Source organism: Marmota marmota, unplaced genomic scaffold (genome assembly GCF_001458135.2).
Source record: "Marmota marmota marmota unplaced genomic scaffold, marMar, whole genome shotgun sequence".
Classification (NCBI taxonomy): domain Eukaryota; kingdom Metazoa; phylum Chordata; class Mammalia; order Rodentia; family Sciuridae; genus Marmota; species Marmota marmota.
Window position 1 is genome coordinate 271,584 of NW_025999900.1, and position 24,316 is coordinate 295,899.

The following is a 24,316-nucleotide window of genomic DNA, read 5'->3' on the forward strand; positions in this document are numbered from 1 at the left end:
ATATATATATATATATATATATATATATATATATATATATATATATTTAAAAACGTCTAGAATATATGCTCAGTCTCTCCTTCCTTCCATACTACTCAAATGGGTATTCTCCAAATAAAAGAGTTACATATAGACAAATAGTCAAAAAGAACAGCAACTTTTTATGTTATCTACCCTCTGAGTTCCAGACCCATGTATTTAATCACCAACATTAGAAGCTGTCTTAGTTCATTGCTGCTGTTATAACAAAATACCATAGACTAGGCAATTTATAAATAATAAAAGGTTATTTTTCATATATCTAGAAGCCATGAAGACCAAGATCAAGATATTAGCACATTTGGTGTCTTGTAAGGGTTTGGTCCCTTCTTCCAAGACAGCACCTTGTTGCTGTGTTTTCCAGAGGAGATGAATGTTGTGTCCTCACATGGTGAAAGGGACAGAAGGGATGGAAGGGATAAACTTGTTCCCTGGCAATAATCCCATCTATAAGGGCAATGCCACCTATAAGGCCTTTAGGAGGTGATTAGGCCACCTCCTAAAGACCTTACCTCTTGATACTATTGCATTGGGGATTAAATTTCAACATAAATGTTGGAGGGACACACACAAATGCAACTTGATTCCCCCTACTAATGCTAGGCTTCTTTCAATATTCATTCTCTTTTCATGTACGAGATCAGTGTCCACGTATGCATACCAGAAATAATCTTCCTCTCCTATCATCCCCCATGCCTAATCAACCATAAATCTTACCAATTTCACCTCTTAAACATAATTCAAATCCATCCATTGCTCTCATTTTCAATTGCTAGCATCTTAGTTTCTAAGTTACCATCATTCATTCTTGTATCTGTATTTTTGTAATAGCTTTCAAACTAGTTTTGCTGCATATCTACTTTGACCCTCTTGTCCTTTCTCTACCCATCCTGATCATCCTGATAGAGCAATTATTTTTTTTTTTGGGGGGGGGAGGGTGCTGGGGATTGAACTCAGGAGTACTCGTCCACTGAGCCACATTCCCAGCACTATTTTGTATTTTATTTAGAGACAGGGTCTCACTGAATTATTTAGCTCCTCGCTAAATTGCTGAGGCTTTGAACTCGAGATCCTCCTGCTTCCGCCTCTGGAGCCACTGGGATTACAGGCGTGTGCCACTACAATTGGCCTAATAGAGCAATTCTTAAATAAAAATTTAATACTCTATCTCCCCCCATACATACACACACACCTTAAAATACATCAGTGATTTCTACTGCTCTAGGGATAAAGAACAAAATTGTTATCATGACCTATAGGGTCCTTTATAGTCCTGTCCCTACCTTCTCTGTATCTTCATATTATACTAACTCCATCTTCCTCTCTGAAATCCAGCCTTATTAAAAACCTTTCAGTTCTCAACATAATCCTTTCCATCACAGGGACATATTATTTGCCAGCTCCTCAGCCTAGACTGCTCTATCTTTCTTCATTTAATAACCTCCTACTTATTCATCAACTCTCAACTCAAGTATCACAGCCTCTGTAATGTTTATGCACTTATCCTTCATAGCCATTAAGACAGTTGTAATTCTCCACTATTTGTATAATTATTGTATGAATATCTACATCATCCACTTATTGTAGGTGCCATGAGAAAAGACTCAACCCCGTCTTGCCTCCCCTACCCTTTGGTAGCTACAACAAATAGCTTACAGCAGTAGTTTTTTGTAATAGCTACAATCCCAATTCAACTCATGAGCACTTCCAAAAGAATGGACGCCACTTCACTTTACAAATAGTCTTTATAGGAAAAAGAGTTACAGAAGAGGAAGTGAAGCAATGTGAATTTGCTAAGACCAATTTATTTATAGAAATGGCAGTCAAATCAAAAGGGAAAACAGGTTTAAAATGTGCAAGGATTTTCAAATAGCATGATTGGATTTATACCCAACGCTTTTTCTTTGACCCCTCATTTGATCTTCTAAATCTGGGTCAGTGCAGCTGACTTTCTAGGCTAAATCAGGCTTATATCTTCATCACTGCCTTAAATTATCATGTTGATAAAATATGGGTAATTGTTTGACAATTCTGCCTTCTCGACAATAATCTTAATGCCAGTGGATTCCTCCTTCTGTGTATATGCAAACTTTTTGAAACAAATGCGAAAAGCAGACTTTTTCATTACAATATATCTTGTGGACACCACCAAATGTTAATTTAACCCATCCACTATTTTACTGTTTATGCACCTTTGATTCTGTTCTTGGCACAATCCTATTTCTCCTCAAATATGTCTGCTTACTTCTAAAATCCATTTCAACTTATTCCCTCTTATCCTATTCTTTATCTTACACAATTCTTTAACTTTACTCCTGTTTTTTACTCCATTATATCCTCAGCACCTAACACAGGGCCTAACTCATAGTTGAAACTCAACATAAATTAATTTATGAATAAATGAATGAATGAGGAGTAGGTGCCCAAAGATGGATATACTGTTTCAGGTATGGATTACTGTAACAGACTGGGGATACCTTCTATTTGATCTACCCTGTAGTTTTTCCATTCCATGCAATCATAATAATGATTTTTCTTATATCTATTCCATCATGTTACTTACCTGATTAAAAAAAATCAAAACATGTTCCTCTGCTTCAAACTGGAACACCTCTTCAGTATTTTAAGACTATATTATGACCTCAACTTTATTTCTTAACAAAATCTTTCTACTTTAATCAAGACAGATCCCTCAGTGATCAATGAAGATATTGTGCTTATTGAAGCCTCTGTGGCTTTGTGTTCAAGTGTTCCACTTGACTGAAAATTTTCTTCTTCTTGACCCAATTAATATCTACTTATTCTTCATGGTGAAGTCCCAACCTCCCCAGAAATCCCATCCTAATATCTTGATTCTTACTTTTCTCTCCCACATCTCACATGGGATATGAAATGTGGGTTTCCCTTGCGTGAAATGTACTGACTGAGAAATATGGCAAAAAATCACACAACACAGAAATAATTTTGAAAAACGAGGGTGGGATGGCTCTATGACCTTAAGGGTCCTGCTTCCACACTGGAAGGAGAGAGGGAGAGGAGCCTGCATTTTCTTTATTTATACAAGGGTGATTCATAGGATTTCAATGGAATGTTCTTTTGCCAAATTAGGTGGTGGTGGGGGGGGGTGCTGTCCAAGGCCAATGGGTAATGCCCAAATCTAGAGCTACAGAGCAGCCTCTCTAGCTCAGTGAAGACTGAGGTCACCATGTGCTTTGCATAATAAGCCACAAAATGACTTGCAATGCCAGACCAAAATCTCCTTGGCTCCAAGGCTGAGTAGAGGCCATTCAGATAGCTCAGGGTTGGCCCCCCAAACTAATATCCCTTTCATTGAAGTCTATGGCACTTTATAGAAAACTGCATGTAATTATGTAGTATGCTAAACACTGGAATTACAAAGAAGAAGAAAGTCCTTACTCTCAAAAACATCACCATTTAACAGCAAAGACAGATGATAATGGTGATGAAAACCATATGAAATATATACATGTAATTGGGATAATATTGAGAAAAAAATCAATGATCTCGATGACCTTTACTTCAAAGTCAGCCAGTAGCTCAGGACAGAAAACAAAATTCACACCAAAAAATTAAAATGATAAGACATTAGTAAAGAGACTACTTATAGAGATATGGGCAAAGACAATTAAATAGTGTTTCCCTCCTGAAGGTAAATGTCTAGAAGTCCAGATGCTAGCACTGAACGCCTGCATAACACTCCAACATAACACACACCAGTCCACACCATAAAGTCATTTGTTCCACAGCAGAGACCAGAAAGGAGCAAAAAACATCAAATATACCCAAGGCACCATCTACCAAATCATGAAGTCACATTTGCCCCATATCCCGCATAAAAAAAAGATGCCATTTTAGAGAGGCAGAGGAAATTGTAAAGATTTAGCATTTAACTAAAAAATAATAAATTACCTAAAAGAAACTTACATGCTGGCAGTAACTAAGATATCTCTGATTGAGAAGGTTAAAATTTTTCCCCATCTACCCCTATGTTCCTGAAATATAGAAGGGTGGAATATTTAAAAGATTGAATCAGTTATAGAGAAATAAAGACTCATGACATTCAAAATTCATCCTCAGACAACAAAACTACTTTTTTTTTTCCCACAGGAACCAACCCATATCTTGCTCCCACAGGGCTATGCCCTTTTGGAAAGACATGTGAATTGGTGTGGTCCATTAGAGCACTCCATTCCCAGAGTCAATATTTTCTTAAATGATGTAGAAGAAAGATGTCTCTCAACTAGTAAACTCCAAAACCTTGTAAGCCTGTGGCTGCTAATAATTATGTATCACATTTGCCGCAGTCTGGCTGGGCACAAATCAGGAGCCACTGAAGCAGGAACAAACTTTATTTCTGAACTCCACCAGCACACTCCACACACGCTCCCCAGGGAACTCTCCCAAACACCATGCGGCTCCTCCAGGAACCACCAACCGGAAATCCCTCCTCCGGCACTTCCCCAACCAATGGGAACTCTCTGGGAATCCCTGAGAACTAGCGCGAGAACTCCAAAGTAGCAGGCTGAGGCGGACAGCAGGGGTCTAATATACACAGCTTAACATAACCATTATCATCTCAATGGCTTGCTGGTGTCACCTCTGAACCACTCCATTCTGGCAAAAATGCCATGCGTCATTCGGACTCGGCTATGGCTCTCAGCAACATTAAATGGAAAAAGCCTGTTCTACAATGAAGGCAACACAGATGAAAGCAAAAGTAAGGTATAGAAGAATCAGCTACTTCCAGTTCTATAACACAGTAGATTCCCTTTTTGTTCAAGGTAGTCTACCTTGGATTTCTACTACCTGCACCTACAGGGTCCTGTGGAATGCAAAAAACATAGAGATGGTGAGATTCTATATCACTACACATGCCACTTGAAAATTTACTTGCATCAGATTTCCAAGCATCAAAATCAATTACATTTTCTTTGTTTAGTCTCCACCAATTATTTATAATACTGCCATATTTTAGGGTTTTTTTCATATTAATCCATGACTTCTTATATAAATTTTGTTTTCCCTAGAGTTTCTAATTGCATTTCTTTTTTTTTTTCTATGTACAGAATCCCACATACTCATTGTAGCATCAAAACCTTTGGCTTCTTATTAGTTATTGAATGAGCTAGCATACAATTTATTGTCAAATGAGCTAACATTATTTCTAGGCCCAGAATAAGTATGAACACTCCATTTAGAGAGACCTATACCTTCCCAGATTAATCACTCAATTTCATTAGTTACAATTTCTCAGGTATATCTTGGATGCATTCACAGATTAAGAAGGGATAGGAAAGGCCAGTTATCAAAGCCCTTGTTCCAGACAGCTCTTTAAGCTCTAACCTCATTTTCTGCTCATCCTTCCCTCCAATTACCTGTATCTATCTACTGAAGGGAACTCAAGGGAAAAACCTTGTCATTCATTTAAAACAATACTAAGTGTTAGTCATTGTACTATGCTGTAATACAATGATGGCATTAAACTCTGCAGTTTTATAGGATTCAAGGCCTTTACACTAATAACCTCAAGAGAAACTTTTTCAATTCTCATGTCTGTTTATGAGAAAACTATAAAATTTAACTGAAGGACATAAAAGAACATGAAAAAAAATGAAATGAAAAACATTCCATGTACCTGAATTGGAACATTCAACATGGTGAAGATTTATCCCAAATCAATCTATTTATGTAATGTAATTCCATGAAAATTCTCACTGGACTCATCAGGGTTGTAGAAAAGAAATTTGACAAACTGTTATGGTTTAGATATGCGGTGTTCCCCAAAAGCTCATGTGTGAGACAATGCAAAAAGTTTAGGGATGAAACAATTAGGTTATGAGAGTTTTAACCTAATCAGCCAATCAATCCCCTGATAGGGATTAGTTATGTGGTAACTACAGGCAGGTAGGGTGTGGCTAGAGAAGGTGGGTCATTGGGATGTGTCTTTGAGGTATATGTTTTGTTCCTGGTAAGGGAGAGCTCTCTCTGCTTCCAGATTGTCATGTCCTCTGCTGGCTGCCTCTGTCTTGCTCTTCTGCCTTGATGTTCTGCTTTCCCTCAGGCATAGAGCAATGGAGTTGGCCACTTCTGGACTGAGACCTCTAAAACCTTGAGCACCAAATAACTTCCTCTTCTAAAACTGTTCTTGTCAGGTCTTTGGTCACAGTGGCAAAAAGTTCACCCTAAATGTAAACTGATTTTGAAGTTCATATGGAAGAACATATTCACAAAACAGTCAAAGAATTTTCTTTAAAAAAATTTACTAGAAATTTTGGTCCATCTGATATTAAAATGTAGCTCAACTAGCATACTAAAACCACAAGAATAAGTAGACATAATGATGAAAGACAATAGGAGGTCCTGAAGAATTTCTATGTGTACATAGAAATTTATCATGTGATAAAGGTACGATTTTCCTGGGGAAAGAACAGATCAATCAATAAATAATAGCAGTAACATTAGAAAATGATATTAGGAGGGGAAATAAAACCCTGTTTGATTCCAAATTTATATCAGATATCAAAATAAATCCAGATGGAATAAAAAGTCTAAAATATTTTTTTAATCTAAGAAGAATAGGGTAAGAATATACAGATTGTTTCTATAGTTGACTAGAGGGCCTATACTTAAATATGATACCCAAGGCAGAACCAGACTTGATTATGTAAAAAATATAAACCTATAGGGCAAACAACACCATGAGGTTAAAAGGCAAATGAAAAACTTGAAAGAAATATTTGCAATATATGACAGGAAGAAAATGTATCTGTTGTGGTTTGAATGTGGTATGTTCCCCAACAGCTCATATGTTGAATGCTTGGTCCCCATAGTAAGTATTCACAGGTGAGACTTTTGGGAAGTGATTGTATCATGAGAGCTCTAACCTCATCAGTGAATTAATCCATTGATGGACCATAATTGAATAGACTACTGGGAGGTAGTAGAAACTGTCAGAAGTGAGGCCTAGTTTTAGAGAATGGGTCCATGAGGGAGTGCCCTTATGGCCTATAACTTATACTTGGCCTTTGGCTGCCATGAGGTGAGCAGCTTTTCTCTACCATACCCTTCTGCCATGATGTTCCATCTGACCACAGGCCCAGAAACAGTGGATATAGCTGAACATGGACTGAAACCTCTGAAACTATGAGCCAAAATAAATTTTTCCTCTTTTAATTTTGTTTTTCTCAGGAATTTATCACAGCAATGGAAAGATGAGAACAGTATCCTTAATATCAGAAGAGCTCTTACAAATAATTTTAAAAGAACAAAAATTCCAATCAAGGAATGTAATTGGAAAATTCTGAAAAGAAAGAAAATATATGGCCAATACTTAGATGAAAATTCATAACCTAATTAATAATAAGAGAAATACCTATTTTAAAAAATGAAAAAAACATTTTTCACCTATTAAGTTGGCAAATATTTCTGAGAAGAATAATGGTCAGGATATGGGGAAAATAAATTCATATGCAGTATGGTAGACATAAAAACTGATAAAAATATTTTTGAATGGTAATTTGGAAATATGTATCAATTTTTAAAAATATGTATACCCTTTGGCCCATCCATTTCACTTCCAAGAATTTGAAGGAAAAGACTGAATGATACATAAAGATGTTCATTGCTTAATTGTTTATAATGTGAAAATCTGTGCCGCAGTCCGGCTGCAGCAAAATAACTGGGGGGTGACGAATAACTTGTGTAAGTTGATACAGCAGGAGTGGGAGCCGTTTATTGCAGGACAGGAGCAGTATTTATACATTCCACACAGCTTATCTAATTAGCATAAACTAGATACATCAGTCAACCAATCAGGAATCTCTACACTTAATGGCTCCGTTTTGTTACTTCTCAAACCACTCCCTTTGGCATTTTGCCAGGCACCATCCAGACTTGTTTAGGAACTCTAACATTCCCCTGGCAAAATGCCAGGTGTTATTTTGACTTGTTTACAGACTCTAACAAATCTGGAAACAATTTAAACATCAGTAGAAACTAGTTAACTACATTACAGCATTTATGAAGGAATATAACCATTCAAAATGATAGCATGTATTTATTATCAGAAAACAAAGTTTGAGAAATTTTATCATGAAAAAGGATTCTAAAACAGTGCAAATAATATGCTGTTTCTGTCAAAGGGGAAAAAAAGTGTGTATATCTAATCCCAGTGTGGTGACCCATACCTGTAACTCCAGCAACTAGGGAGGTTGAGGCAGGAGGATTGAGAGTTCAAGGTCAGCCTCAGCAATTTAGTGAGGCCCTAAGCAAGTTAGTAAAACCATGTCTCAAATTAAAAAATAAAAAGGACTGGGGATGTGACTTAGTGGTAAAACACCACTGGGTTAAATTCCTAGTACTCCCCCCCAAAAAGTGTAGATCTCTATACAAAGAGAAATATATCTGTAAAGCTATGCACCTCATATTGATGAATTCTGGTTATCTCTGGAATAACAGCACTACAAGAAACTTTCACTTTTGACCCCATATAATCTTAGTGTTTGGATTTTTATTTCAATGAGCATTAGAGATTTTATAAGAAGAAAAACAAAGAAGATATTTCCAGTAAGGGGAAAAAATGAATATTCTAGATGAAGAAAATGTATAAAAACCTAAATTTTAACAAACAAAGCAAAGCAAAGTGAAGAATGAAGAGAGGAACATGTGTATGTGTATACTAGACAGTTTATTCTTGTCCCACACAAGAATAGACTGTCTAGTATGGTGTGTAGCTCAGTGGTGAGAGTACTTGCTTAGCATGTGCAAAGCCCGGGGTTCATTTCCCACCACCAAAACCAAAACAAAATGAAGAGTGGACTGTTTAGATATGTGTGACACAATTATTAAAAAGTATTCTTGGGAGCCAGGTGTGGTGGTGCAGGCCTGTAATCCCAGCGACCTGGGAAGCTGAGGCAGGAGGATTGCGAGTTCAAAGCCGGCCTCAGCAAAAAGTGAGGAGCTAAGCAACTTAGTGAGACTCTGTCTCTAAATAAAATACAAAATAGGGCTGGGGATGTGGCTCAGTGATCGAGTACCACTGAGTTCAATCCCTAGTACCCACCTCTAAAATAAATAAATAAAAATCTCAGTCAATATGATATCACCTTAAAAAAAAAGTATTCTTGGAACAGAAGGGACACATTAGAAGGAAAACCCCAGTTAATACACTATTTTAGAAAAAATGTTAGATTTGGAATAAAGAGGAGGAAAGTGAGAAACTAAAAAGTCTTGATTATATTTGGGTGACAAGAATGGGCAAGGCAGGAGTGTCATGGAAGGAAAAACAGCACATTTCGAGGTGGGAAATATTAAGTGTTTGAGTTATAAATCATATAAGTAATAATCTTGTCATATGGAATAATAAAAGAGCCGGTAAAAATAAGAAAACGAAAAAAAAAACATTATATGCATAATGTTTTAAAAAGAGTTAATTGTCTGAATTATGCCTGAAAGGAACTATTTTGAGTCAAGCAAATTGTTTTAAAAACATGCATTTTTTGACAAATAGTTGTTTTCTATGTGCCAAAATCTAAATAGAAGAATTGTTGCTATAATAATAACTACTTCCCAACTGCTAAGAATGGAAAAGGAAGATTAGATAAAATAAAATGGAATATTATTTGATATGGATTTTTACTAAATCCAAATAAAAAGCTCACTGACATATGTTTAATTAAGTAAATAATATTGAAGAATTAAATCACTTGTGTAAAGTGATTTACACTTAGTGATTTATTGCCACAAGATTCGTTTGACTCTTGTTTTACAAGATAATATCTATAAGAGAGCAGTGCTTAAAAGAGGAAAGGGTTCTATTTAAACTCCCTGAAATAAGAAAAATGAAAATAAGCTGCAAATTTCTTCATATATCTGTGAACTGTACTTCAACATAATACCATAACAATTCTTCACTGTATACTAGAATAAACTATGCAGAAAGGAATGAAATCTTTCACTTAACTTATTCTGTGACATAAATATACTTCTTTAGTTTTCATTTCTATTTTTATCCCAAGGGAAGCTTTAAAAGCTCTAAAAACACAATATTTTACATAAAATGAAGAAATTATTGAAAATTCTTCTTTGATTAGACTTTTACTAATCTTAACATTGAGTAGTATTGAGGTGAAAAGTCTATAATTTATTTTAAAAAATTCAAAAGGATTTATTTTCCAAGTTCTAGAACATCCACTCACAATGTTCTATTATTTCAATTCCCTTCCAAGAAACATTTGAGACTACTATATTTGTCATACAACTGGGTATGGTATGCAGGAGGAAAGAAAGTCTCCAAAGGTGTATTCACTTTTGATCCCCAGGATCTGTGACTTTAACTTTATGTAGCAAATTATGTGATTAAGTAAGGGATCTTGAGAAGAGAAGCATATCCTAGATAACCCAGGTGGTTCCTCATGCATTCAGCTGGATCCTTATAAAACACAAAGATTTCACATACACACAAAGAAGTGATGTGAGGAGGGAGGAAGAGACTGGAGAGAGGCAGTCACAAACCAAGAAGTGCCAGCAAGGTTCAGAAGCTGATAGAGAGAAGACACACTGCTTCCTAGAGTCTCTGGAAAAAGCATGACCCTGCCAACACTTTGATCCAGATTTGTGGCCTTTAGAACTATGCAAGAATAAATTTCTGTTGCTTTACACCACCCAGTTTGTGGTAATTTGTTACAACAGCTACAGGAAACAAATACAGTGGGCATTTGAGGAACTTCACATAAGCTATCTATGACTTTTTAAGATTAACTTATTGCAACAGTGCTCCATGGAATAGGAAGGCCTACTTCAAAAGAACCTATTGCTTGCAAAGTTTTAAGAGACCCAAGCAGAACACCAAAGGATGATGATCCCAAGGACAAGATAGAAAGTGAGATATTACTAGGACAACATAGGAGGCTTAACTGATAGATTAAGTGGATGATGGCTCACAAGAGGGGAACTAATAATCAAGAATTTACTCTATATTAGGTCCCATGCAAGGAATAGTTGTTCATAATCTCATTTAATCCCCACACCTACCTTATAGCATAAGTATAATACTGTATATCAGATAAGGAAAATACGACCCAAAATCAATATTTAAACTTTAAAATATCTAAAGTCCTCGCTGTTTCTACTACTTTATCTACTTCCATAAAGTTTAGTTTGAGAAGCATTATTGCCCAAAATATCATTATAGTGACTATACCCCTCTTTCTCTGAGAACTGCACCCCTTCCCCTTCATCTTCTTTCAGTAGTAAGCTTTTTGTCTTTGTCTACCTCACAATTTTAAGAGAAGTCTTAAGTCCCAGATCATAGAATCCAGGGTGAAAGATTTCTCTAATATGTGGAAGCTAGAGTAAAATAAGGGGGTGGAGATAAAGGTGTGGGGGGTCAGCTATAAAAAGATAAAAGAAAGATCAGTGAAGTAGAAAGAGACTGGGAAGAAGAAAGGAAGGATGTTGAAAAGAGAAGAAAATGTGAAGTGAATTTGATAAAATTATACCATGTGCATGTATAAATATACCACAGCAAATCCCACCTTATGTATCTACAAAAAAACAACCATAAATAAATAAATAAATAAACAAGTGTGAGAAAAAACAGTAGAGGAAGAAGACTAGGGGAAGGGAGAAGTGAAGAGAGATTAAGGGACCAGGGACTGAAATGGAGAAATCAAATCCCATGCATATATGATTTTGTCAAAATGAACCCAACTACTTGTATAACTATAATGTACTAATAAAAGAAATTTTAAAAAAACTTAAGTCTACTGGGCAATGGAGACTAGAAAGCAGAAGGAAGGAGTTGTGGAATCAGAACAAACAGAAAGAACATAAATATAAATTATTATGATATTGAAATATAATCATTAGGAAATAAGACAACCATCAGAAACTCCCAAAAGTACAAATAAGGATGAAAAGATGAACAAGCAAAAAGGAGATGCGTGGAACAGAAGAAAATTTAACTAAAGGAAGGGTAAAAAATAAATATAAAATTCCAAAAAATCAGTTCAGCCCCAAATTTTAATATCTGAAATGATGAATTTTCTTACATTAATTACTCCAAAACCTAGCACAACAGAGAAGGTAATAACAACAACAAAAAAATCCAGAAAAGAAAAAATAGGAAGGTTTAAATTTTTATAATTTGAAAGAACCTGAAGGGAAAAAAAATATGTTGTTAAAGGAAACATGCACACATTTCTCTGTCCCTTAATGTTTTTCTAAATCTATTCCCACTGTCTGCCCATACAATTCCCTGCCAGAGCTTTGCAGCTGGTCCCCACTGGGGCTTAAGCAGCCTCCTCTCTGTGTTTCCATTTAAAAATCTTTATTTCAATAGGTGGGCCTAGAGCATCTGCACTTCCAAAATTACCACACAACTGATCCAAAATGATTGAAACAAAATTGGTTTCAAAAATTGCCCCTAGGCTGAAAAGAAGATGAAGGCTAACATTTCAGACCTAAAGAAACATTTATCACAATTCTGAGGTCTGTAATAGACTTCTGTAGTCATAATAGAAATGTTGACAGCTTGTTAATTATAGAAATGCTTGTAAGCATCACTGTTATTCTTTTGAAAGACCTGACAAAAGAGTTCAGAGTTTTTCCACTTAAACCCAGCTTTACAACAAACACCTCAAGTCCAATCTCTTCTCCCCCACAGGCTGCATTCAGTTCCATTTTTCCTGTTAGTGGACAGTGTGCTGACTCAGGGAAGAGTCTTCATCAGCCTCAGACTCCCCAGAGAAAACAAAGAATGTCCCTGAGTCACATTTTGAAAGGAGGATCACACCACCTGACAAGACTGAGGATAGTTTAAATATCTCTGAAATTCCTGCTGCAAATTATGAAGGTCACAGCAGCATGAAATAGTGCAGAGTCTCACATATGGCAGGCATCAATAAGTATTTGTGTAATTTATATCTTCTGCCCTCAACTCAACTGAAATTAAACTACCTTTCCTGACTGAGGGAAACAAGGTATCTAATAGAAGTTTGAATGTATTTTACACCTACCTCTGTCACTAGCTGTGTAATATAGGTAACCATTTAAACCCTTTGATCTTCATATTTTATTCATTTGTAAAACAGAGAGAGACTGATAACCCATTGTTGCCTGTTTCACCAATTATGAAAAAAAAAAAACCATATAGATTCCATCATGATAGAAATAAAATCCCCACTTTGGCCACAGATATTTATGGGTTACTAATACCACTTATGGTAAATTCTAAGAAGAAAAATTAATAGTATATTCTTAGGAATAGATTTTATTAGTATGGCCTGCACCCAAGGTGAAATTAAAAATGCACTGATTCCTTTGAAAACACTTCAACTCCAGAATAAACAGAATTTTAACAGGTTTTGTATATGCCTTAATTATTTTGAGATCCTGTGAGGCAAAGTTCCTTAACAGCAATGTTATTGATATTTGTTGTAGGGAGCTGTTCTGTTTGATTGCAACATGTTTAACAACATGCCCGCACCCACTAGATACCAGTTGTTACAACCAAAAATGTCTTCAGATATTGCCCAATATCTGAGAAGTGGAAAGGAGAGCAAAATTGCCCTCAGCTGAGAATTGCTGCTTTAAAGGATAAGATTATGTATTTTTTAAAATGCAATTTTTTTAAAGTATTTTCTGCTAACCAGCTAGGTCAATTCAGAGAATTTAAGGTATTTATTAAAAATTACTGTCTCTATTCGACATTACAGTATGTGGAAAGGATTCATGACTTACCAAAATAATATAAATAAACATGTGTGTATGTGTATATATACATATACATATAACTAATATGTATATGATGCCTAACATGTATATGATGCATACAATTTAATGTGAATAATGTTTGGCTAATCCCAGAATATATTTAAAAAAACTGACAACCTTTTATATCATTGAATTTTAAGGTTTCTATGTGTATTTTAGAAAGATACTTTGACCTTGGATTTGAAAATGGTAAAAAATAACCTGCTTGTAGAAAAAATAATGTTCCAGTAGAGAACTATGAATTAATCATTTTTTTAGTCATTCAATTAATGGTTCATTACTGATAATAACATGTTCAGAAGTGATAGGCTGGTTACATTTCTAAGCATTACTCCCTCAGACAAGAACCCAATTGATTCATAGCTCTAAGAAAGCAATGCTGTGGTATGGTTAGCCCTGTGTATATTTAGTCTTATTTTAGAGAAGCAGGGGAGAAAACACTGAATTCAAAACCACAACTTATATTTTAGAAGTTATAACTTAATCTCAAAGACTAGGAGGCTGAGTCAGGAGGATTATAAATTTGAGACCAGCCTCAGCAATTTAGTGAGACCTTGTCTCAAAAAACTAAAAAGAGCTGGAAGTGTGGTAAGGTGGAAAGAGGGCTAGAGTTCAATCCCCAGTACCAAAAGAAAAATAAAAATAAGAATTATACCTTGTATATATTCTTGTCCTAAAAGGAAATTCTCATCCAAATGTCTTGGATTTGCCATAAGCTAGAAGTCAAAACAGGATTGTAGAGGCAGCCTAACTTTTTAAAATTACTACTAATTAATCACTACTTTTAAATAGTGCATTTCCACATTTAAAGTTATAAAAATGTCCTCCACTTAGCAACATAAACAAATTTGCATCATTTTAAAATGTTATCTAAAAACTGCTGGTGAATAATAAAAAAATCTTAATTTCTTAAAATTAGATGAATATTTTCATTGTAATGTGTTTTTTGTTGGTTAATTTTACTGTGACAGGAAATCTACAAAATATTTTTTAAATGGTGTTTGTTCTCAGGAGAATGCAATGGAAAGTTATCTTTATTCTTTGTTACAAGGTGGCATGGGAGAAGTTCATGAAATACAGCAACCTACCTTGGGAATTTATTAAAATAGTTAATACTTTAAAAATAGGATAATGAATTTATTCCATATTCTTTAAATGTGGACTACCAAATATATAAATGTTTTGAACATATATCTATATGCAGATCATATCATTTGAAAATAAGAATAGTACATTAATGAATAAATGAGAGTGTGAAATCTTAATATAGTCCTTTCAAAGTCTATAAATACCTTTTATATTTTTCTACATTATCTTGCTATAAAATATTTTAAATAATAATTTTTAAATTAGAGTTCTAAAAAAAAATTAGTTCTCACCATCAACATCGGGATTTTAGGCACAGGAAAGGGAAAACAAGACGTTTTCCAAAAGTCTGAACAGACATTCAAAAGACTGGGACCTCATTGTCTTCCAGTCTGTGACTTTCAGATACAGTAAAATGTCTTCATCAAGAAATTCAGATGGATTCAATTACTACATTATTAAATTCCCTGACTATTCAAACAAAACAAAACAAAAAACCTCATTATTTTGAAGGCACTTAACTTAGGAAATAAGACAAAATTGGAACCCAGAGGTAAGAATGTATTGACTTCTAAAAGGCACTGCTGTCCTCTGACAAATAGGAGCTACATAGTTCAGAAAGGTATGAACAGTCCTCTACAGAGGACGATCAGTAGCGACAGAAATAGGGTGAGATCCCAGTATGCATAGACATAACTCAGTAAACTCCAAAGATTTCTGGAATGAGCCTCACAACTTCCGGGGGTCACTCTGCTTAAGACCAAGTACCCACTGAACAGTTAAACACAGAATGTAACTATAGGCATTCTCTTTTACTTGCTTCTATGTCCACATTTTCCCCCTATAAAATAAAACCCTGACTTTGGAGAGTAGAAAATATATCCGGTGAAAACTGAGAATTTGCCCAAATCTTCACATTATCTCCTAGCTGCAAACGATCTGTAGAAAGTTGCAAAGCCACCCAGACAGGCCTGAGGCCAAGGGCTGTCGTCGCCCTTTCTGGATTTCTTGTCCAAGTGCGGGGGCGAGGGGGTGGGGGAGGAGTGAAGAAACGTAGGGTGAGGAGTGGAGGGTTGCCTGAGGGTTGGCACAGAGCCCAACAATTTCTTCTTCTTCTCCTTTTTTTTTAAAAAAAAAAAACAGAAAAAAAACTCTATCTTTCCATAAAATTAAACGGGGCGGCGGGGTGTAATGGGGAGGACCTGAAGGTGCACTATTCTCCTGGCAAGTCCTGAAGAAGTGAGCTTTAAGGATGGGTTGAAGGTCACTGTGTTTTTCACAACAGGGTTATTTCTAAGGAACCCAGGAAAGCTGCTCTTTCTTCCAGGGATGAGGGATCCCCCGCTATTTCTTCCTGTTTGTCGCTGCGTGAAGCTAGAGGGAAAAAATAAGTAATTTCTAGGTGTCCCGGGAAAGTTAATTTCCTTAGAGGTAATAAAATTAAATGAAATCCCTTACAATGGTGACGATAGGATCTGGTGATAGTAGACTCCAGGCACTTCAATGTCGCATGCAGCAAACCCCTTCTGGTGGCTCTGGCTTCGGCCAATCTAGACCCTGGGTCCCAGCGCCTTGAACACGCAGAAGTCAAAGCGCTCCTCTTTTCTAATATTTACAGAACTATTGATTCAAGAAGTGGGCTGTAGGATAAATACTCCCATTTCTCAGATGGGGTGCCTAGGCTAGGAAAATTTAAATGACTTGCTCACAAAGGCTAAGGCTAAAAAGTCAATTCTCCCCTAATCTGTCGCATTCAAACTGGTCATGTGCAGCAAAGGGACGAGGGGGGAAAATGGTCGCCTGCGACGATGAGGACAACCTCTTTCATCTCCAGCGGCTAGGCACTGGGATTGGAGTTCGCTCTGGGTTTGCGAGCTAAGGTCGCGGTGTGATTGTGGCCTCTTCAAGGGAAGGGCAAGCGTGATGCTATTCTGCCACCGTGCGAGAGCCGGCAAGGGAGCCAACCCCAGAGAGAATAAAGAAACCTCTGCAAAATGGAACAAGGGGATGCTTCTCTTCACCCCCACGGCCCAGAAAGGCCCGCCAGGCTTTTAGAGCTGCGAATTCTCCTCCGCCTACGTGTTCTGGGCCGCTGTATGCGACGACTCTCCCCTAAAAGTTGTCCTTCCGGCTGATTCGGAAGTCGCTCCAAGCTAGAGAAGGTTTATGCTTTGTCATTATCCTCATCGCCCTCTTTATTTTGCCCCTGCCCTGTCGCATTTCAAGAAAATGAGCTCTTAGAAAAGAAAGCCTCTCCGTTGAGGCGGCTGGCAATCTCACAGAAATGATGTTAATGGTTGCAGGGCTTTTTCCTTCCCCTCTGCTATTTTTTTCGAGTGAACTGTGAAGATCTGTGAAAATAATATCAGGGTTTTCCGTCAGAACGAGCTTTGCCCTGCACTCAGGCGTAGCATGATCTGACCTGACACCTCCAACCATCTGTGCTATCTATCTGCCTTCTGATTTACCAGATCTGTACAAGCCACATACAAATTGTACTTGATACTGAAGAAAAGACAGCCAGGCCCAGTCCAGTTCGATGGTGAACTTTCCATTTGATCCCTTTCTAAAGACCGGCCTCCCAAAGACTTTCCTGGTGTTTTCCTTGGACACACCCTCTACCGAGTATTTTCATCAAACTAAACAAACCCCCATCAAAGGCCCAGATGAGATCGTGGTTTCTTTGACCCAGGCCTCAGAAAACCGTATGATGTAGATGTCAATTGGGAATCAATAAAAGTTGCCAATTCAATCTACTGGCCAGAAGGCAAAGCCGCCAAGAAAGCCCTTCCTCTCTGCAGGAGGGGTCAGGGCCCAGCGGCTTAGGAAGTGCTTTCTGGCCCCCTCCTCGCTTCACGCAAGCGCGCGCGCGCGCGCACACACACACACACACACACACACACACACACAATTGAGGATCCCCCCCTGCTCTGTTTTTACTGAATTGCTTTTGGGCTATAAAGTCAAGATTTCTGTCTCCAGTTCCAATTATATGTTCTAGCACAGAAATTAACCTTCAAGAAGAGGTGCAAATCAATATTTTAAAAAATGTGTTTCAAACAAGCCTTTAAGTTGCTGTTCTGACCTACCAATGACTTCTCACTCTAAATGTGGCTACGCTGCACATTTGTTCAAGTCCGTTAAACTGGAGAGGGGGAGTCTAAAGAGCATAATCTTTATTTGGATGAGAGTTCTCTAAAGCTTGAAATGTTTTTACTTTATGGCCAGCAACTGTTATCAAGTGTGAGCGTGTCTTTGCTCACATTTAAAATTATTTCAGGAGACTTTTGAAGGGAGTGGGGATAGAGTCCAAACTGACCTCTTCTATAGATCCCTGGTCCTGTTTCCTCTGCTGCAGATTTGCTTCCCACCCAGCTGCTTTGACAGCTGGAAAAGGAGAAGTGGCAGGCTTGTAGGGATGGGTACTTGGAAGAAATGAGAAGATCCGCTTTGCCTCCCTCTCCCCATTGTGCGTGCTCACCCCGTAGGGTTTACTGTTCCGTTATTACAACTAAACTTGAGAATTCTTGGAGGATTTCGATTTTGCCCAGTCCTCTTTGTCCTCTGGAGACCTTTTGACGAGGCATCGCATAACCCCAAAGTGAATTCCTGTAGCATCCCTGCCTCTTTGATGGGGAAACAAGAGGGAGGGCCCAGGCAGGAGGAGAGGGGGAGAGCGAAACGCTGTCGCTCTTACTTGTTTTCTTTCCAGCCACTCATTACGTCTTTTCATCCTCTGGGTTCAGTGAAATACTGAGGAAAAGTCCACCGGCGAACAGCGGGCGCTGTCGAGTGCTGGGAGGTGCTGAAATGGCCAGGGCGCACTGGTCGCAGCCTTGATTGGCAGAGCCGACCAGTGACTGACAGGGGGTCTCCATGGCGCCCGCGCCGCCAATCCGCCCACCCCAGTAGTCGCGCCAGCTAGCCTGCCTGCGTGCCTGAGCCAAGCCGAGCCGAACCTCCTCCAGTCCGGGACGTTAGCTCCTGGCCGTTGTGCCGCCACTGCAGCCCCAGCGGTGTAACCCAAAGACGCCTCGCGGAGAAGAGCCTGGCGCACCCGCCCTGGCCCGCGGGCATCTGCTGTGTGTCCCGCCCCGGGCTCAGTGTCCCTACAGCTGCCGGCGCTGCCTCAATGTTTCAGCTACCCATCTTGAATTTCAGCCCCCAGCAAGTGGCCGGGGTATGTGAGACGCTGGAGGAGAGCGGCGATGTAGAGCGCTTGGGTCGCTTCCTGTGGTCGCTGCCCGTGGCCCCTGCGGCCTGTGAAGCCCTCAACAAGAACGAGTCGGTGCTGCGCGCGAGAGCCATCGTGGCCTTTCACGGTGGCAACTACCGCGAGCTTTACCATATCCTGGAAAACCACAAGTTCACCAAGGAGTCACACGCTAAGCTGCAGGCACTATGGCTTGAAGCGCACTACCAGGAGGCGGAGAAGCTGCGTGGACGGCCGCTGGGGCCAGTGGACAAGTATCGCGTAAGGAAGAAGTTCCCGCTGCCGCGTACCATTTGGGATGGCGAACAGAAGACACATTGCTTCAAGGAGCGCACGCGACACCTGCTCCGAGAGTGGTATCTGCAGGACCCATATCCCAACCCCAGCAAAAAGCGCGAGCTCGCCCAGGCAACCGGACTGACCCCCACGCAGGTGGGCAACTGGTTCAAAAACCGCCGACAAAGGGACCGGGCGGCTGCAGCCAAGAACAGGTCGGTAACTAGCGGCCTCCGCGCTTAGTGAGCAAGGGAAGGGGGCGGGTGGAGACATTCTTGGCGCGGTACCTGGTACTTGGAGAGTCCGATTCAAATCTCAGGAGTTGGGAGCACATTCTATCCTCGGTTTACGAGCCCACTGAGCTTTGGGCTGTCGTGCGCGTGTTCCCTATGGTCACCTAGTTCCTCAACTTCTCTATCGTTCACGGCGTATCAGGGTCACTGTAGCAGCTAGCCTCGGTCGCCAAACTAAGGCTTCATGAAGAGGGGTCGGCAGGAGAGAAATAAAGATTAAAATCCTAGAAAAGATCGGGAGACTCCAAGATCTAAATGTAATTCTTGTCAGCCGGGGCCCAGGCTCCTACTATTAAGGAAAGCCTGGCTTATTACGTGTCGGCTGCAGGTTATCATTTTTAAAGCCCAGGTGCCTCCTTCTCGAATGGTTTGAAAATGGTTTTTGAGAGGACTCCTATTCCTAAGTGCAAAGTCGAGTTTTCTTCTTCCCATGCGCGACTAGTCTCAAGAACAAACTAGTTGGCCCAGGCTTCTCGTTACTGAACGTGTGGATCTCCATTAGTCCAAAAAACATTTTGGCCAAGGGCTCTGCCTCGTTCCCCAGGCCCCGACTCTCCGTGCGACCCTCAGGCAGCAATGTTTGCCTTTAGCTGGAGCCGACAGAGCCTCACGGGTACTGAGTCAGAGGTTAGCCCGAGACAGATGCACTACTGGGAAGGGAGTCCCAAGTCCGAAGCCTTCTGTCCTATTCATCCACACCTCGGCTATTTCCTTAGAGTCCTGTAAGTCTCCCAAAGGTAGGGAACAACTAGGAAAGACCAAAGACAGGGGAAGTGGAGCAGAGAAAGGGAGCGAAGGGGGCGGAGGCAATTGCAGGACTCTGCCAAGAAGCGGCCGAGGACTCCCGCTTGACCTCTGTCGGTTCTCCTTCCCCACCTTAATTGCCCGGGTCTGAGAAAGATCATCTGGTCACGGGGCTGAAGGAATGCGGGCCGGGGGAGGGGGATGGGAAAAGGAGACGACGGGCGGCGGCAACTTTCCGCAGTGTGACCCGTGTCCCCTTCCTTCCCCGTAGACTACAGCAGCAGGTTCTGTCGCAAGGCTCCGGGCGGGCTCTACGGGCCGAGGGCGAGGGCACCCCGGAGGTGTTGGGTGTCTCCACCAGTCCGGCCGCTAGTCTATCCAGCAAGGCGGCCACTTCGGCTATCTCCATCACATCCAGCGACAGTGAATGCGACATCTAAGCTGCCCAACCAGCACGCTCAGAAACAGAATCCCGTGTAAAGACGAGATAAACAATGAAGCGGAAAAGAGGATGAAAGACCAACAAATACACCACCGACGGAAGCCAGGTGGCCAGGGACCCGCGGGCTTGGGTTTCAGTGTCGGCTCCACGGTCCGCCCAACTCCAGTGGCGCCCTTCCGCCGCTATCACAGGCGCCCGCGGTGAGGCCTGACGGCAGCGCCCCGTTGTCCTGGCTTTGCTTTTTCCCAAGGATTTTGCTGCGAAGAAGTCTTCGGAACCCGAACTACACGCTGAGCGCCTGCCCTGAGTCTCTTGTGGGTATTTCACGTCGAAAGGACGCTGTTATATATGTATAACTTTTGCTTTAAAGTTTTTTTTAACAAAACATATATATGCTGTTTACTTATTTAAGAGACTGCCATGGTAGGTTTCTCTGTAGCTTGGGGAACTTGCTGTTTCTAAACGCAAGCTGGTGCATTCTGTGTGGAGAAGCCAAACAATAAAACAACTTGGTGGACAACCTTTCTTAATTAAGGGAGCTGCTCAGATTTTTTTTTTTTTTTAAAGATCATTCTTATTTCCTTTACCAGGCATGCAGGGATGAACTCTGCTGCAAATAGTCTCATCAGGATTTTCTCTGTATCTTAGGCCATCTCTGGGGTCTCCCAGTGTATTTCTAAAACAACTAATGGTAGGTCCATAACCATCTGCCAAGCCAAGTTGTAATACATATGTATGTATGTAAGTATGCGGTGTACATACATATAAACACACTGTGATATATTTAAACCTAGAAACTGGCAACATGAGTATGCCCTATAAGGCAATCCCCCACATCCCCAGGTCAGGTAATTAAGGTTTGTCCACCAACATTAATTTTTATGAAGCAGGAACAGTTTGGGAAACCAGACTGGGCTCTACTAATAGATCCAATTTTATAAAAAAGCAAAACCATCCTGCCACATATTCGGTAACAAAAAGGCTTTCCATCTCCTTTGAGGCTCCTCTCAAGTAGTGAGCACTCATGATCATGCTAAGTGAGCATATACTCCGTTTAGAATTGAGCTTTTATTAAAATAAGACCAAAAAATAAAGAAGATAGGAGCATTTTTTTTTTTTGCTGCAGAACTTAGTTTTAATCTAACGAATGATTTTCAACTAGACAGATACCAAGATGGAGGGTAGTATAGAATTGTGTCACAAATTGAGGGTAAGACAAGGCTGCAGAAAAATGGTAAACCTTTTAAAAGTCTGATTCCACATTTTAGAATCAGTGATCAAGAGCCTCACTCTCCTAGTAATAGCCTCAATTAAAAATATAAAATATTCCTAGCATTAATTTTTCCTTCTGCATACACACACACACACGTACTACTATCCTGACACTAAGAAAGGAAATGCTATCCTAAGAGTCTCCTAAGCTTTTTACCTAATGAAACAGATTGCATATTATAAAATTTGACACTGATCTTTAAATCACTTGAGCTGGACTTCTCTCCCCACCCCCTTAGAGTCCTTTCAATTTACCTCTCTGTCCTTAGATGTTCTTTGGGTCAGAAGCCTGCTAACTAGTGGATGATTTAGGCAGATATGTTGATCTGCAAACCAACCAAAATAACTGAAGTAATGGAAAACAAAAAGCAGTCAAATGGCAAGATATACTTTGAAAGCCCAGGAAGGGTTGATTTTTGATTTCTAAATTACTTAAACAGATTTGGCTCATCTGAACTTTATAAATGACTGTCATTGTACACAGTGGCCCCTTTTGGAGAATTTTTAAAAATCAAAACTCTTTCTTGCACAAGAGCCCTAGACTGAAGCATTGAGAAACCCTTTGTGAGCAAATTGGTGTTCTTCCCAAAAGCAAGCAAATGCCTTCCTGTAGGTCCTGAATGGCTAAGATGATAGAGCTCTTTCCAGACTGAAGTTTGTTTCCTAGAGCACATAGTAGTTCCACTAGTTCCTCAAATGCCCAGGAGCAGGGCAGGGCTACAGGGAGGCACCTAGAATGCAAATTTTAAGGAGCCACTCATTTTCAAGGTCATGTAAGTGCCAGAAATCTGAAGGTCTCTGTAAAATTTACACTCTAAATGCCTGTATTGCCTCACCATAGTCCTGAATCTACCAAGTAGTATTGCACTTCTATGAAAAATCCAGTGATTTCCAGTCTTGTGCCCCAGCTCCACCCCATCCTAGCTATGGAGTTGCCCAGAACCAGCATTTGGAGGGCTTTATTTGGCAAACTTTCTCTCTTAACTTGATGATTCCAGGTCCAAAAGGAAAAGGAAAGAATTAATGAGTGGAATAATGTAAAAAAATGATATTCTAAAGATTCCAACCCACTTATCAGTTCAAATGATGTCTAGAAGCAGAAAGAAATGCCCATTCTGCATTTTAAAGGAAACAGGTAGCACTTCTAGGAACTAAGCTTTCTCTTGAAAAGAATTTTTAAATGACACTTACTTGGTTGGAGAAAGCAAGAAGGCCAAACAGTGGTGGAAGTTGGTTTTTTGTTTGTTGTTGTTGTTTTCAACATTTTGCTTTAGTGAAAGCCTTTAAACTACATCTATCATTTACTTAAATTAACATGCTCCCTAAGGATTACATTATAAAGTGGCTATAATGTTTCAATAATCTGGAGATTTGTTCCTCTAATTTCACTTTAGAATCTTAAGTAGTTAATGCATTTTTAAAGATTCTTTTAAAAAGTATTTATCTGGGGCTGGGGATATAGCTCAGTTGGTAGAGTGCTCACCTCACATGCACAAGGCCCTAGGTTCAATCCCCAGCACACACACACACACACACACACACACACACACACACAAGTTTATGTGAAATCTGGTGACACCTAACTGCCTTTGTGAATAATCAATTATTTGGCGACCACATACTGGAAATTAGTCCAGATCTTCACAGATATTTCTTTTATTTGAGATTTCTTTTATTTAAAGGTCCAAATTTTCCCATGAACATTATTATAAAAGATTTCTTTTTAAGCCCCCTACCCCCAATATCAGTTTCATCTTGTTCTAGACAGGGTTCTTTTAATCAATAAAATGTAGAAAGGCTTAACGTTCTGAATTTAGAGATATCTCCATATGATGAGTTTCCTTTCTTCTGAAATTCTTTTATCACAGTTGCCCCAAAAGCAGTTACTCCGGCCGGCAGAGTAGAAGTAAGCATTTTTACATTTCAAGAGACCTGACCAATGTCAGGATTTTACCCCGAGTCTCCGCTCAGATTCTTTTACCGCTTGTAACTATTCCAATCATCCTTCAGTTCCACAAAAAAAAAGAAAGAAAGAAAGAAAGAAAAGGAAGGAAGGAAGGAAGGAAGGAAGAAAGAAAAAGAAAGAAAGAAAGAAAGAAAGGAAGGAAGGAAGGAAGGAAGGAAGGAAGGAAGGAAGGAAGGAAGGAAAGAAAGAAA

The 24,316-nt window shown here is 39.4% G+C and overlaps 1 protein-coding gene across 1 annotated transcript; it reads left to right on the top strand.

Moving 5' to 3' along the window:
- Nucleotides 1–18,912: 18,912 nt before the first annotated feature.
- On the top strand, nucleotides 18,913–21,421 carry Six6 (SIX homeobox 6). Its single transcript, XM_015488857.2, has 2 exons — nucleotides 18,913–19,623; nucleotides 20,717–21,421. Exons 1-2 carry the CDS (start codon nucleotides 19,052–19,054, stop codon nucleotides 20,883–20,885), a joined length of 741 nt encoding a protein of 246 aa, XP_015344343.1. The 5' UTR covers nucleotides 18,913–19,051; the 3' UTR covers nucleotides 20,886–21,421.
- The last annotated feature ends 2,895 nt before the right edge of the window (nucleotides 21,422–24,316 follow it).

Excerpts from the sequence above, each read along its gene's own strand:
- Six6 (XM_015488857.2), top strand. The coding sequence starts at position 19,052 with ATGTTTCAGCTACCCATCTTGAATTTCAGCCCCCAGCAAGTGGCCGGG. Across the intron at positions 19,624-20,716 it reads GCGGCTGCAGCCAAGAACAG|ACTACAGCAGCAGGTTCTGT; the intron begins GTCGGTAACTAG and ends CCTTCCCCGTAG.